General features: G+C 53.6%; 1 protein-coding gene across 1 annotated transcript; it reads right to left on the bottom strand.

The window, feature by feature from the left end:
• Positions 1–4,623: 4,623 nt before the first annotated feature.
• Positions 4,624–8,091, bottom strand: AP5S1 (adaptor related protein complex 5 subunit sigma 1). The gene is made up of 3 exons (XM_045018954.1): positions 7,929–8,091; positions 7,049–7,361; positions 4,624–5,395 (listed from the first exon to the last, which is right to left on the bottom strand). Exons 2-3 carry the CDS (start codon positions 7,231–7,233, stop codon positions 4,969–4,971), a joined length of 612 nt encoding a protein of 203 aa, XP_044874889.1. The 5' UTR covers positions 7,234–7,361; positions 7,929–8,091; the 3' UTR covers positions 4,624–4,968.
• Positions 8,092–16,152: the final 8,061 nt, after the last annotated feature.

Genomic DNA, 16,152 nt, shown 5'->3' with positions numbered 1-16,152 from the left:
AGGTTAACTGTAAAGCAATAAGAAGGGATGGAATGGATAAGACAGAGTCTGTCTGGGCAAAAATCACAGTGGGGAGGAAAGCTACTAGAGCCTCCCCTGAGATAGTGCTTGGGGTGTGCTACAGACCGCCAGGATCCAACATGGAGATGGATAGAGACCTCTTCAATGTTTTTAATGAAGTAAACACTAATGGGAATTGTGTGATCATGGGAGACTAACTTCCCAGATATAGACTGGAGAACAAGTGCTAGTAATAATAATAGGGCTCAGATTTTCCTGGATGTGATAGCTGATGGATTCCTTCACCAAGTAGTTGCTGAACCAACAAGAGGGGGTGCCATTTTAGATTTGGTTTCGATGAGTAGTGAGGACCTCATAGAAGAAATGGTTGTAGGGGACAAATGGTTCAAGTGATCATGAGCTAATTCAATTCAAACTAGATGGAAGGATAAACAAAAACAGATCTGGGACTAGGGTTTTTATTTCAAAAGGGCTGACTTTAAAGAATTAAGGAAATTAGTTAGGGAAGTGGATTGGACTGAAGAACTTGGGAATCTAAAGGTGGAGGAGGCCTGGAATTACTTCAAGTCAAAGCTGCAGAAACTATCAGAAGCCTGCATCCCAAGAAAGGGGAAAAAATTCATAGGCAGGAGTTGTAGACCAAGCTGGATGAGCAAGCATCTCAGAGAGGTGATTAAGAAAAAGCAGAAAGCCTACAGGGAGTGGAAGATGGGAGGGATCAGCAAGGAAAGCTGCCTTATTGAGGTCAGAACATGTAGGGATAAAGTGAGAAAGGCCAAAAGCCATGTAGAGTCGGACCTTGCAAAGGGAATTAAAACCAATAGTAAAAGATAAATAGCCAGATAAATAAGAAGAAAACAAAGAAAGAAGAAGTGGGACCGCTAAACACTGAGGATGGAGTGGAGGTTGAGGATAATCTAGCCATGGCCCAATATCTAAACAAATACTTTGCCTCAGTCTTTAATGAGGCTAATGAGGAGCTTAGGGATAATGGAAGGATGACAAATGGGAATGAGGATATGGCGGTAGATATTACCACATCCAAGGTAGAAGCCAAACTCGAACAGCTTAATGGGACTAAATCAGGGGGCCCAGATAATCTTCATCCAAGAATATTAAAGGAACTGGCATATGACATTGCAAGCCCATTAGCAAGAATTTTTAATTTAATTAGTAAACTCAGGGGTTGTACCGTACAACTGGAGAATTGCTAACATAGTTCCTATCTTTAAGAAAGGGGAAAAAAGTGATCTAGGCAACTACAGGCCTGTCAGTTTGACATCTGTAGTATGCAAGGTCCTGGAAAAATTTTTGAAGGAAAAAGTAGTCAAGGACGTTGAGGTGAATGGTAACTGGGACAAAATACAACATGGTTTTACAAAAGGTAGATTGTGCCAAACCAACCTGGTCTTCTTTGAGAAGGTAACAGATTTTTTAGACAAAGGAAATGCAGTGGATCTAATTTACCTCGATTTCAGTAAGGCATTTGAGAGGGTTCCACATGGGGAATTATTAGCTAAATTAGAAAAGATGGGGATCAATATGAAAATGGAAAGGTGGATAAGGAACTGGTTAAAGGGGAGACTACAACAGGTCGTACTGAAAGGTGAACTGTCAGGCTGGAGGGAGGTTACTAGTGGAGTTCCTCAGGGATCGGTTTTGGGACCAGTCTTATTTAATCTTTTTATTACTGACCTTGGCACAAAAAGTGGGAATGTGCTAATAAAGTTTGTGGATGACACAAGGCTGGGAGGTATTGCCAATACAGAGAAGGACCGGGATATCATACAGGAAGATCTGGATGACCTAGTAACTGGAGTAATAGTAATAGGATGACATTTAATAGTGAAAAGTGCAAGGTCATGCATTTAGGGATTAATAACAAGAACTATTGTTATAAGCTGGGGAGGCATCAGTTGGAAGTAACAGAGAAGGACCTTGGAGTATTGGTTGTTCACAGGATGACTATGAGCCGCCAATGTAATATGGCCATGAAAAAAGCTAATGCAGTCTTGGGATGCATCAGGCGAGGTATTTCCAGTAAAGATAAGGAGATATTAGTACCGTTATACAAGGCACTGGTGAGACCTCATCTGGAATACTGTGTGCAGTTCTGGTCTCCCATGTTTAAGAAGGATGAATTCAAACTGGAACAGGTACAGAGAAGGGCTACTAGGATGATCCGAGGAATGGAAAACCTGTCTTCTGAAAGGAGACTCAAAGAGCTTGGCTTGTTTAGCCTAACCAAAAGAAGGCTGAGGGAAGATACGATTGCTCTCTACAAATATATCAGAGGAATAAATACCAGGGAGGAAGAGGAATTATTTAAGCTCAGTACCAATGTGGACACAAGAACAAATGGATATAAACTGGCTATCAGGAAGTTTAGACTTGAAATTAGACAAAGGTTTCTAACCATCAGAGGAGTGAAGTTCTGGAACAGCCTTCCAAGAGGAGCAGTGGGGGCAAAAGACATATCTGGCTTCAAGACTAATCTTGATAAGTTTATGGAGGGGATGGTATAATGGGATAGACTAATTTTGGAAATTAATTCGTCTTTGACTACTAGCAGTAAATATGCCCAATGGCTTGTAATGGGATGTTAGATGGGGTGGGATCTGAGTTACTACAGAGAATTCTTTCCTGGGTGTCTGACTGAGTCTTACCCACATACTCGGGGTTTAGCTGATCGCCATATTTGGGGTCGGGAAGGAATTTTCCTCCAGGGCAGATTGGCAGAAGCCCTGGGGGGTTTTCACCTTCCTTTGCAGTGTGGGGCACGGGTCACTTGCTGGAAGATTCTCTGAACCTTGAAGTCTTTAAACCATGATTTGAGGACTTTAATGGCTCAGACTCAGGTCTGATACAGGAGTGGGTGGGTGGGATTCTGTGGCCTGCATTGTGCAGGAGGTCTGACTAGATGACTAGATGATCATAATGGTCCCTTCTGACCTTAAAGTCTATGATTCTATGATGTCAAAACCATCTATACATACATTTAAAACGTCCAATTGTATGTGGTAAGCAAGGGATGTCTCAAAATATGTTTGGGCCACCGAGGAGATGAAGCCAGTCTCGCAGCTGAGCCTGAATTTAACAGCTGTTCGAACTCTTCTATCCCTGCCTCGCTGTGCCACGTATCAAAACGTGTCTGTCCCTTCCAACCCAACAGGAGTCGTCCCTCCCAAAACTGTCACTTCCTTGGAAGGACCCAATCGGTTGTTTTTCTGTATCTCAGGCTGCTCTTCCTTCAAAGACATGGAATATTTATTTCCAAGGGCATTTATTACTGGGAGAAAGATGACAGCCCTGAGGACTGATGTCTACAGCAAGTAGCTCAGCCAATGGACCTCTACCAACACCCCACCCTCCTCACGGGGATGGGGTAGCTCCATCTCTGAGACCCACTCAGTTCTTAACCAATAAGCTACCAATAATGGTGGTGGTTTGGGGGCACCTCTCTACTGGGACCACAAGATTCTTTTCACAGAAGATGATGAACAGCAACCAGCTATCAACAACCTTCAGCCATTACCAGCTCTAATCAGATACCACTTGCCCAAGGCAGCCTGGCCCTGGGTGAGTCGTGCTGCTATTGGTAATGCGTGTTACGTAGATTCCAGGGCTAGAAGGGACCATTGTGATCATCTAGTCTGTCCTCCTGTATAACACCGGCCAGATACTGTCATTCAGTGACCCATCCATAGAGCCCATAGCTTGTGGTTGAGCTACAGCACGAATTCTAAAAAGCCATCCAATCTTGATTTAAAGATGTCAAGAGATGGAGAATCCACCACATTCCTCAGTAAGTTGTTCCAATAGTTAATTGCTTCTCCATATTCATCATTAACTAAGCTCTGAGATGACAGACAGGGGGTCGGAGTTCTTTAAAATACTCACATATTTTTGCTAGTGTGTCCATATGAAAGGAAAACAGAACAGCAAGTGAAGTAAACAGCACAGGTACCAAAAACTGCCCAATAAACAGAGAATTGCCCATTTCGGACACTTCTGAAAGGAAAAAAGTTATTCTAAATTGGGCTGACCCTCAACCCAGCTATGCAGAACCTGCCCAGAAGGCCATTAAAAGCATCCCCATGATTTCTGGAAGGGACAGTGTCATGACACACTTCTTAAGGCTGCAACCCTCAGGCCAGGCTGCAATTAGATGGGGAAAAGAATCCTGAGCTGGGTTTATACTCTCGGGGTCTGATTCTGGTCTCTCACACACAGGAGTAACTCAAGCCAATAGAATGAGACTAGTGTGAGAACAGAACCCGGCCCTTGCTTTTCAAAGGAATAGCCCAGTTCCAAAGCCAGCATGACTGTGTCTTGACAGCAGAGTGAGTCTTCTGCATCCCTTGGAAATTCTTCTTTCTTGAGGACGTGCCCAGAGCTGCAGCAGACCTCACTCCTAGCCCTGCTTTACATTTGCCCCAAGACATCCCCCACGGCCCTTTGGAGGAGGTGGCTATTGTTCCCGAGGGTGGGGCTCCACCCACCCCCCAAAGAGCCAAGAGGCCGGCTCCTCGCCCCAGCCCTCAACTCACACTGAGGAGGAAACAGGACACCCTTGAGCAGTGGATGACGCAGGCGGGTTTCTCCCAGCCAAGCCAAGTTTATTGAGAATAGGAACTGAGCAATCGTTTCAAGCGGGTGACAAGTGCACATCCCCCAACCGCACACACATCTCCCCCTTCCTCTAACGGCTGCCACCGCCCCCGCCGTGGGACAGGAGATTTCGGTGGGAGGATGCAGCCAGAGGGACGTGCTGCATGGCCAGAACAAGGATAATAACTACCAGGGCCACAGCTACCAACCTTGATGTGTCTCCTTTAAACGACAGTGCACCCTCCGCCCCTCCCAGCGTTCATGCTGCCTGCCAACTGACCCAGGCAGACGGTCTGCCCAGCAGATGAGCCGACGGCGCGCTCCACTCAGAGCCTTCTACTTGGACAGACAGGCACCCAGCTCCTTTTCTAGTCCCTGGACAAACTGATCATTCAGGAAGAGCAACTGCCCATGGGGCAGGAACTTGCTCAGGATAATCTCGGTCTTGTCTGCCTTGAGGACCACGTCGCTGCCCTGGTTCAGCAGCTTCAGATGCTCCAGGAGATACTTTACCACCAGCCGCAGGGTGTTCTCGGCCAGCATCAGGTTCTCCTGGGGGTCGCACACCAGAGCGAAGCCCAGAGACAGGACCCCCAGCCAGAGCACCGTCTTGTTCTCACAGAAGGGATCCCCGGGAGGGAGGCGGAACACCCCAGATGGGGCATCCTGGAGGGAAATGGGCTCGTCGGGCAGCTGGACAGGGAAGTCAGAGGCAGGGCGCCCTGACGCCTGGTGCAGCAATTTACATGTTGAATCCACCTGCCTGGGAAAGGCCAGAAACAGAGAGAGAGATACAGTCATTGTATAAGAGGATGGGGTTAAGAAAAGGAAACGGGGCCTGAACATCCCGGGAAGGTCTGCCTGATAGCAAGATGACGGAGGCTGCAGATTCATCCCCCAAGGGGAACGTGTGGGAGCCCCATCGCTTGGGAAAACAAAGCCCTGCAGAACAAGCCTGCTCTGGGCCGTGGGAGGGCTGGAAGGGACGTACCAAGTCTTTCCCTCTGGGATGAAGCACAGAGCACAGCTGGGTATTTTACTTTATAAAGAGCTCCCTGGAACGTTCACATTCGCTCCTCTCCCCAGTGGGGGATAAGGGACCCAAAACATGCCCTGCTCTAGAGTCTATGGGTACATCGACCCTACCAAAACAGACCCATGGCAGCAAGTCTCAGAAGCCGGGTCAGCTGACTCAGACTCACGGGGCTCATGCTACGAGGCTAAAAATAGGAGCTCAGACATTCAGGCTCGGGCTGGAGCCTGGGCTCTAAGACAAGAGAGTGGCCAGACTGGGTCAGACCAAAGGTCCATCTAGCCCAGTATCCTGTCTGCCGGCAGTGGCCAGGTGCCCCAGAGGGAATGAACAGAACAGGGAATCATCAAGTGATCCATCCCATCGCCCATTCCCAGCTTCTGGCAAACAGAGGCTAGGGACACGCAGAGCATGGGGTTGCATCCCTGATAATCTTGGCTAATAGCCATTGGCGGACCCATCCTCCGTGAACTTTTGAACCCAGTTATACTTTTGGCCTTCACATCATCCCCTGGCACAAGTTCCACAGGTTACCTGTGCGTTGTGTGGAAAATACCTCCTTTGGTTTGTTTTCAATCTACTGCCTAGTAATGTCATTGGCTGACCCCTGATTCTTGTGTTATGAGGAGTAAATAATACTTCCTTATTCACTTTCCCCACCCCAGTCATGATTGTAAAGACCTCAGTCATATCCCCCCTTAGTCGTCTCTTTCCAAGCCGAACAGCCCCAGTCTTTTCCATTTCTCCTCAGACGGAAGCCGTTCCATACCCCTAGTCATTTTTGTTGCCCTTTCCTGTACCTTTTCCAATTCTAATACATCTACTTTGAGATGGGACGACCAGAACTGCACAGAGTATTCAAGGCGTGGGCGTATCATGGATTTATACAGAGGCAATATGATATTTTCTGTCTTATTCTCTATCCCTTTCCTAATGGTTCCTAACTTTCCTCTCTGCTCGCCCGAAGGTCTCCACTGCTATTTCTAGCCTGGTAGCATGAGCCCAATTCAGTTGTCCTGGCCTCGGAGTCTTGCTGCCGCAGGTCCTGTTCTCTGCAATGTAAATGTACCCTTAGATTCTATAAAAAGCAGCAAAGAATCCTGTGGCACCTTATAGACTAACAGACGTACTGGCGCATGAGCTTTCGTGGGTGAATACCCACTTCGTCACATGAATGACGTCGGATGTAATTTCACCCAGGAAAGCTCATGCTCCAATACGTCTGTTAGTCTATAAGGTGCCACAGGACTCTTTGCTGCTTTTACAGATCCAGACTAACACGGCTCCCTCTCTGATACTTAGATTCTAGGACACTAACTCCACCCCGCCCCCTGTGCTGGGCCCTGCAGCGCAGTCACATTCAGATGGGGGTGAATCCTTTACCTGGCCACAGCCAAAATCTGCTCCTTCCTGCCCAGTCTCTCCTTCTCGAGATCATGCGGCCCGGGCTCCTCTGGTGACTGGTCCAGCCTCTCAGAGCCGAAGACCCTGGAATACAGCACACGGCAGAGCCCAGCCTCTGCCCCGGGCCGAGGGTGCAGCGTATGGATGAGGAATGCGTGAACCATGATGCTGCCTCCTAAGGAAGGACAGGCAAGCGGTGAGTGATCATCACAGGATATCGGCGCGTGCGGCTCAGGGGCGCCAGGGCCTCACTACAGCCAGCTGGGAGGATCATTCCCCTCTTCCCAAAGCTCTGGAATAACAGGAAAAGGGGGGAAATAAGAGGCACCATCAACACTAAACACAACTCTACCTGCTTCCCAAAGAGGCTGAGCCCGACTCGCCTCTCACTCCCCACACCGCTCAGAGCAGGGCACTTGGGGGTGGGGCTCCTTTCCCCAGCCCCGGGAGGGGCAGTTAAGGCTGGGAAGGAAGATGTGGGCGGATGTGACACGACACCGGGACCGGGGGGGGGGGGAAGATGCAGGGGGTGGCACTCAGAGGGGGGGTGCATCGGGGGGGTTGCAGAGGGTGGCCAGAGGCGCGTGGGGCACACTGGGGTCTAGGGGGAAATGCAGGGGGTGCCCTGAGAGCCGGGGGCGGGGGGCTGCAGAGTGGTGCCGGCGGGGGGAGGCACCGGGACTCGGGGGGGGGGGGGAGGTGCAGGAGGTGGTGCTCAGAGGGGGGGTGCATCGGGGGGGGGGTTGCAGGGGGTGGCCAGAGGCGCGTGGGGCACACCGGGGTCTAGGGGGAAATGCAGGGGGGGCCGTGAGAGCCGGGGGCGGGGGGCTGCAGAGCGGTGCCGGCGGGCGGGGCTCACCGGGGCACGGCAGCGGCTGCTGCACGGATCGGACCCAGGCGCGCTCCGGCCACGCGGGCACGCGGCGACGTGGGGCTCGGGCCGCCCCGGTGCATGCTGGGAAATGGAGTCCGGTGGCCGCGCGGGGCCGGCAGCTCCCGGGAGCCCCGCGCCCGCACTCATCGCCGCGCTCCTCGCCCCCGGCGCCGCGAGCCCGCGCACGGCGCATTCCCCACAGGGGCAGACGGGAGAGCCTCCGGGGATTGGCTGCCGCCGGCAAAGGGGCGGGGAATAGCTCTGCGGGGATTGGCCATCTCTGGGAAACCGGGAAGAGCTTTGCCGGGATTGGCTATCTCTGGGAGGGGGCGGAAAGAGCTCTGCGGTGATTGGCTATTGCTGGGAGGGGCGGAAAGAGCTCTGCGGTGATTGGCTATCTCTGGCAGGGGCGGGACATAGCCCTGCGGTAATTGGCTGTCTGGGAGGGGCGTGGCCAGCTCACAGCACAGCGCTCGGCCGGACGCCGTGGGGGCGGGATCTGCCCAGGGGCAGTGCGGGATTGGCGGAGCCGAGGCGCCCGGTTCGGGCGCGGGGACCCGGCTCCCCGGTGTGGCTGCAGGCCCCGCGCGCACGCTTCGGCTCCGGCCAATCCGGAGTGAATCCGGATCAAGCCCCTACCCCGAGAAGCGCGCGGGGGCTGGCGCCGCTTTGAACTCGGGGTCCCGGGCGGGCTGGCGGCAGAGCCGCTGCTGCGCTCCACGGGGGTCTGTGTCCCGGGTGTCCCTCCACGCGTGCACGTGGGGTGCACACACCCCCCCGTAGTCACCCAGCGCTGCCCCCGCCGGGCTCGCGCCGTGTGGACAGGCCCAGCGGTGGCGATTCGCTGCAGCGAGCCCCCGACAGCGCCCGCTGCTCCCGACGGGTGGCCAGTCCCTGGACGCTGCCCGGCGATGGGCCAGAACAAGGGACCGGGACTAGGCCCCTGGTCACAGAGCCCCCCGCCCACCATCCAGCTTCGGCGGGCGGCCCTGCTGGCCGGCGCCCGGAGCTGCCGGGAAGAGGTGCCCTGGCTCCGAGGGCTGTGGCTGGGGTGGGCCTCAATCAGGCGCTGTGGGGGGAAGCGCAGCCCGACCCTCAGGACTGAAGGAGCCGAAGAGAGGAGGCAGCCGCCTGTGTGCGGGGTTCCGCTCGCCCCCAAAAGGGACCGTTTGGGAACCGTACCAGGTACACACCTGGGCTCAGGCCTCCGGGCGCAGCTGCCAGTGGATGTACCCGGCGGGCTGTGGAAGCAGAGCAGAGCTACCCGCTCTCCTGCTTGTTTCCGGATACCTCTGATTTGGTGTCAGGCACCTGCTGTGGGGCCGGAACAAGGTGTAAATTACAGCAACTGGCCCCTGAATTCAGCCCCCGGTTTCCAGTTTCCCCACTGACCACAGTGTGGCTGTGAACATCCCCAGGCCAGGTGGCCTTAGCTCAGGGGTGGTCAAACTATGGCCCCCTCCTGCACCCCACACCTCTCCTCTGCTCCAACCCCTTGCCCTGAGCCCCTTCCTGCACACTGCACCCCAACCCCCCGCTCCCGCTCTACATTCATGGCCCTGGATGCAATTTCCCCACCCAAACGTGGCCCTTGGGCCAAAAAGTTTGCCCACCCCTGCCTTAGCTGAACCCAGGCCTGCTTCCTGCCTGAGCGCTCTTCTATTCAGCCAGCAGAGGGAGCTCCATTGTAAGGTTTGAATGTAAAGATATTGCTCCTAAGTGATAATGGGGGAATCTTAAAACAACTGGGAGAAGTGGCCAGAAAGTCCTCGTGTCTGTCTGAAGCTCCCAGCCTTTGAAGAGCTGGGGCTTTCTGACCAGATTCCCACGGTCTCCTGCTTTCTGCTGTGTTGGAGAAACCAGGCCTTTCTGTATTTCAGTCTGGGTTGTTTTGCAAGGTTTCATCCAAGGATCTCCAAACACTTCATAGTCATCAAGGAATTAAGCCTCCTGTTCCCCTCAGAGGCTTTTTATCCTCGTGTTGCAGATAGGAAAAGTGAGGCCCACAGGGAGAGCCTTGCCAAAGATTTCACAGCGCCAGCGATACCACTAGACAGCGTGTGTCCACAGAAACCCTGCTCAGTTACCCTGGCTACATCTCTGCACTCATCCCGCCAGCTCTGGGAACTACATAACAAGCTGGTACTGACCCAAGGTAACAGAGTTCCTCTAGCTCTTGGGTACATTCTGTGCAGTGCAAAGAACACGTGTCCTGTCTGTACCTTAATGAGAGTCAATAAAACCAGGCAATGCCCAATATACTAATTAATTCTTTCGCTCCCAGAGGAGACAAGGTGATGTAACAGGGTTGCCTATGATAGCAGGTAACGAAACTTGAAGACTCAGGATGTCCCTTCCAGTCCTATATCCCCACAAGAGGAGAAAGGCCAGGAGGAAGTGCAAATTACCCAAACATCCCCCGTTTGTAAGAATTTGGCACAGCTCTGTGGCTCAGTGTGAGAGTTTGAGTCAGTTTTTTCCTTGTTGAACGCAGTTTGCTCGTCCTGCAGAAACACACTGAGAGCAGGGCTGTTCCTGGTGTAACCAATATTAGGGTGCTTGCACCAGAGAGTCGTTTAATCCAGCCCCGTGCCATCGGAGCAGGACTGTTTCCCCCAGCTGCCCCCACATCAGTAGCCTGATCATATCCCTGAAATGCACGACGTCTGGGTGTGACCAGAAATAGACACCAAACACAACACAGCAGAGTGGGCTTGAACAATGCACCCACGCAAACACAGCAGCATTTGAATTTCGAGACTCTCCCTAGCCAGTGCTACTGGGTGGCCCATTCCAGCCCAGCAGCCAAGCGCCGCCCTTCCGCAGGGATAGGGTTTTAACTCCTTTGTTCCTCAGCTAGTGCTGCTTTTGGCTGAGGGTGTTGGGCCACAGAGCCTGTCGCCTCTGGAATGCAGCCTGGGTTGGCGGCAGCTGATCCCCTCTCTTGACTGGTTGGTGGCCTGCCTGTCACGAGTTGTGTGGGTCTCAGCCTAGTCCCTTAGCTGGCGGGTGTTTGTATCCAACCCCTCCCCCCACCCTCAGCAGCATAGCAAGGGCCACTCTATTGGCAGCCTCAGTAGAGGGCAAGGCCAGAATGGGCCCTGGAAACTGAGCCGAGCTGTCCTCCAGCTTAAGGCTGGGTGACTGTGCACCTGGCTTGCCCTGCTGCTGCCTGTTGTGTGGGAAATCTGAGGACGTCAGTTTCCAGGGCTGCTAGCTGGCACTTTTCACCAGCACTAAATACATTCACTTTAAAACTCCCTAGTGAACTAAGCTTGCGTTGGGAATTAGTGGAGATGGATCAAAACCATCGTAGGGGCTGGCTACGCTCCAGGGACTCGACTGGCACAGCTACAGCGCCCTCGTTACGCCAGCATAACCCCGAAGCGTAGGCGCAGCTGGTTTCCTGATGGAGAGCAACACTGCTGCCCCAGGCGAGGTAGCTGGCGCCACGGAAGCATTCTTCTGTTGACCTAGCTGCGTCTCCGCTTGGGGGCTGACCTAGCTGCGTCTCCACTTGGGGGTTGTCCGCACAGCCGTGTTCTCCGAAGGTAATGAAGCTGCCCCACTTGTCTGCTCTTGAAAGCTAATTCAGGTGAAGGCAGGATGTGAATGTAAAGCAGAATCGCTATTCCAGAGTAACTCTGTGTAGACAAGCCCTAAGAGCCTGGCTGTACTGGGGTCTTTGGCACCAGCGTAGCTGCATCAGTGCAACCCTCCAGTGCATTCGGATTGCAGTACAGCAGGTAACTGCATCCATGTCATTGCACCACTACACATTTCCTAGCCTACCTAAAGCCTTAATTCTTCCTTGCTCCGGGCTCCTGCCATCTCATGGCGAGCCTGTAACCGCTCCTGGGCACAGATCTCCTCAGTTTTGTGGCTTGCACAGCACTTTGCGCAATACTAATAGTGATAACAGCAACTCCACAGTGTAAAGCAAACCCCTCAATAGTAAATGTAGCCTGCCTTGTCAGCCTTAATGATTCCTGTCCTGAATGCCCAAAGGCAAACATGTGCAGTCAATACCATGGTGGATAAATCATCTGTCACACTCAGGCATCTGGGGGGAGGGGGTTAATCAGACACGCAGCATAAAGCCTGCAGAAGTGAGCTTTTGGGGTGACATGGGAGGGTAGAACCCCAGCAGTCTGGCCCCTCCATGGTCACCTCCTTCCCCAAGAGTGATTTGTGTGTGTGTGTGTGTGTATTATTCTAAACTGTGTAGTGTTGCTGTGAGCTATTAAACAGCTGTTGCATTTCACCTCAGAGAAGGCTGCATTTCAGTAATGATTGATGTGATTAGGGTACCTTAATAGGCACACGCTGCTACTGCTTCTGTAATGAGTGTTCGTGAGATTTTACAAACGGTAAAGCATGGGATACAACTCGCTGATAGTTGTGACAGAAATATAAATAATTAAACCTAATACTATAGTTCTTACTCCTTGAAACACTGGGGAAGATCCAGCAGATCTGAAGGAAGCTTATGTTGTGCCAGTATTTAAAGATTAAACAGGATGTCCTGGGTAATTATAGGCCTGTTAGTCTGACATCGATCCTGGGGAAGATAATGGAGCGGCCGCTGTGGGACTCGATTAATAAAGCACATCATTAGAAGGTGTTATAATAAGCCATAGTAACAGACACTTTGACAATCGATCCACCATTCACTGAAACATCTATTCATCCATTATTAGCCCTTTAGACAAGGCGAGATCGATAAAAAGCAACAGGAACATTTTTGAAAAATCTGGGTGATTTTATAGGCCACCAAGGAGAAAAAGAAGGGCACAGCCCCACTGTTGCCCTCCATTTCGCCGTTGTCTTTAAGGTGAGCGTTACAAAGCATAGCAGCATCTGAGCTACATTCACCGGCATGTTCCAGCTGCTTTGGTCCATTCCACTAAAACAGCTGGAGCAGCCCAGTGAATCTAGCCCAAATTCTTCCCCCCCAGCGTCCCATCGCCCTCCATACATTCTAGCCCTAGAGCTTGGGTTTTAAAAAGCAATCCACGCCCTGAGAAAAGCCTGTGCCGTTTTGTCATTCTTTGCCTTTGCATCCGCTCGCCGGACAGTGCAAACACGTGCAGGAGAACTCAAGGTGGGTGGGGGATGGGCTTGTCATGGAATGTGATTCGTAATTTTAAACGGCACACTGCGCCGGCTGCCCAGAGGAAACCCGGAGGGGGCGTGGCTGTGAGCAAAGGGGGCGGAGCAGTCACGGGGCCCGGCCACGTGAAATCGACATTCCCGTCCCTGGGCCAAGTGGGATCATAGAATTCAGCAACACAGTGACTCACGCTCAGAAATAGTTGGCAGCCAGTCGGTTCCCTGACTCCTGCGGTGCCATGGGAGAGACAGAGCACGCGGCCTCCTGCCTTGGCAGCGTTCGCACGGAGAGGCCCCAGTCACCAAGCTGGACGGCCCCGCTCTGTCCGTGCCCGTAGGGGAAGGGCTGCTGCTTTTTGAATGTCAACAGCTGCCTCTGTGACATCCCCAAAAGAAATGCCCTCGGCTGAGCCCTCATGGGGGGTGGGAGCAGGTTATCCCCTACCTGCTGACGGCAGGGTTCTTGCTCCTTCCTGTGCAGACTCTGGTGCAGGCCCCTGTCAGAGACAGGCTACGAGATTGGACGGACCGCGGGTCTGGTCCAGTCTGACACAGCCTGTGATACTAGGTGAGCACGGTCACTTTCACAATGACCCTGCCACAGTCTGTGGTAAAACCCCTCCTCTCCCAGGGGTAGGGGACGGACTCAGGGGCTGGGGGTCTCTAAGGAGCTGGATGGATGCGCTGGGTGAAGGGCTGCGCCTGAGAAGCAGCAAAGGTGGTTACGGTCTGTTGAACGCAGCCCGGGCCCAAGCTTGCAGCCCGTACGGGTGAGTCAATGAGGTGACCTCTGAACTAAAGGGCTGCTACCTTAGCCTCTCCCTGGGCAACCCCTGGAGACCTGGCTCGCCCTCTCCGACCCACAAAGCCAGTGCTTTACCCATAGGCAGAAGAGGTGCAGGATCAGACCCAGCAAGCACTAGGCTCACCAGAAAATCCTGAGGTGGGTGGGTGGATAAAGCAAGACACAGTCCTATCCCTGCGCTGCATAAAGCCAAACGCCCGCCCGCCTGCCATCTCACTTCCACTGAAATCAATGGCCAAACGCCCACTGGGGCAGGCCTGGCCGATCAGTACCACCGACGGGCCGGGCCAGAGCCCCCACTTCCTGAGTCTCATCTCAAAGCACTGCCTGGTAGTGAAAACATCAGCTCCCTTGTTCCCTGGGGCAGGAATGTTCCCTGGGGGACACACCCGCCCGTGGAATGTGTGAGGAGAGGGAGGGTGTGTGTACACAACTATCACACCTCAACAACTATCACACCTCGCAGCACTTCACAAACATCAAAGAGGGAGCCAACCTGGCCCAGCAGGGCTAACGGGGACAGACCCCAGCCTTCCCCCAAAGCCAGGCTGGCCATGCAGGCGGACCATGAGCAAAAAGTGGGGCTCATTCCTTTCAGACTGAGCGCACAGGTGAGTCAGTTATGTTAAGAGCAGAATCTGTGAGGTAGAAAATAATTTTACCCCCATTTTATGGATGGGAAACTGAGGCGCAGAGAGTGAGTGACTTGCCCAGGGTCACACACAGGGAGGCTGTCACCGAGCAGGGAACTGACGGCAGAACTCCTGCGTCCCAGGCCTGTGTGTAATCACAGCCAGTCTTCCTTTAGCAGAAGGGTGACGTGGGATGGCAGGAAGCCAAGGGTGGAGGGAGGAGACAAAAGGGTGGTTAGGAGGCACTGGCATGGCAGGCCGTGGCCGTTAGGCCAGGTCAGGGAACACGCTCTGGACAATTAGGAACCCGTCTCAGCTGGCACTAAGAGCCGTGCCAGCTCTGGGACTGACGGAGGTGTTGGCCTGTTAAAGACAAACTTGCCGAAATCCAGTTTTGGCTCACGGCTGCCGCGTGCGGATTCCACATCACGCTGCAACCTGCTGCAAAAAGCCCCAGAGTCCGGGCTGGGTGGGTGGCGGCGGAGAAATCGCAGTGGGGCAGGTTTGCATGATCCCTGCAGCATGGTCCAACGCGGTGCCCTGGGTTCTGTTCCTGGCTCTGCTGGGTGCCCTTGGGTAGGTCACGCCCCCTCGCTCCTTTATAATGGGGGCTAGTGACATTCCCCACCCTGGCGAAGGACTTGCAGATCTGCGATGGAGCACTCAGCTGTGTTATCTAGAAACCCCCCTCCCTCCCCGTGACACTCTCATCGGCCCTATTACAACCTACGCCAGTGAGAGGTGCCTGTTAGCACAACAGCCACGCATCCGCTGGGTGTGAGTCCTGCTGCCTCTCCCTCCCAGTGGAAAATCCCTCCAGTGCTCAGCCCAGGACAGAGCCCCCAGTGAACGACGCCCTCCCGAGAGCTCCACCACCCAGAATGCTGGGAGGAAGGAGGCCAGGCCACACGAGTGGCAGAGGCAGAGAGGCCACCCATCTAAATGGCATTATCCTGAGCCAATCACGGAAAGGCACCCATGGGCCAGCGCTGCACGAACTGCTGAGCAGCTGCAATAAGGCAGCTCTCAAAGCCCCCTTTGAGAGCGGGGCTAAGGTGGGGCAGCCACTGAACTGTTTGTTTTAACGGGGTTTGCCACTGCGTGCCTCAGTTTCCCCATCTCAGAGCTACGGGGGGGAGGAGGCGCTCAGTGATGGTTTGCAAAAGCGATCCAAGATGCTCGGGAGAGTGCTGTAGACGGGCCAAGGGTTCCAATCTTTCCCGTTATAGGTGAGAACGTTTACTCAAACCTGGTGCTGCAATGCAGCCACCTCTGGGGCGAAGCACAGCCGTCCCGCTACCAGCCACGCAGCCGCAGTGAGAACTGGTGAACAGGAAACCCAGCATGTTTTCTCAGCCCCGTTTCTGAGCCTCAAGCCTTGCTGAGCCCCGGCAGGAAACGCCGCACACCAGAAGCGCTGACCCACAAGAGGCTCTGCCAGGTTTATTTTAAACTCAGCTGCCACGTGAGCAGCCTGTGAAGTGCTTGCCAGGCCAGCCCCTCCCGTGCACGTGCCGGCGCGCTCAAGTGGGCAGCAGGGCGGAGCTTTCCCAGACATTAGCACGTCGCTTCCAAAATGGGCCCAGGGGAGTGGAGAGTTTCGTTTTTCTCACCACTTTGAGGAAGCCAAAACCGTACGCGTGACGGGTGGGGCTGGTTC

This window comes from Mauremys mutica, chromosome 5 (assembly GCF_020497125.1).
Source record: "Mauremys mutica isolate MM-2020 ecotype Southern chromosome 5, ASM2049712v1, whole genome shotgun sequence".
Taxonomy (NCBI): Eukaryota; Metazoa; Chordata; order Testudines; family Geoemydidae; genus Mauremys; species Mauremys mutica.
The sequence above is the reverse complement of the archived record's forward strand: the minus strand, read 5'-3'. Positions and strand labels throughout refer to the sequence as shown.

Bases quoted from the DNA above. Each gene is read 5' to 3' on its own strand.
- AP5S1 (XM_045018954.1), bottom strand. From the start codon at position 7,233: ATGGTTCACGCATTCCTCATCCATACGCTGCACCCTCGGCCCGGGGCA. The intron at 5,396-7,048 runs GTAAAGGATTCA...GGCCTTTCCCAG, and splicing joins CAGATTTTGGCTGTGGCCAG to GCAGGTGGATTCAACATGTA.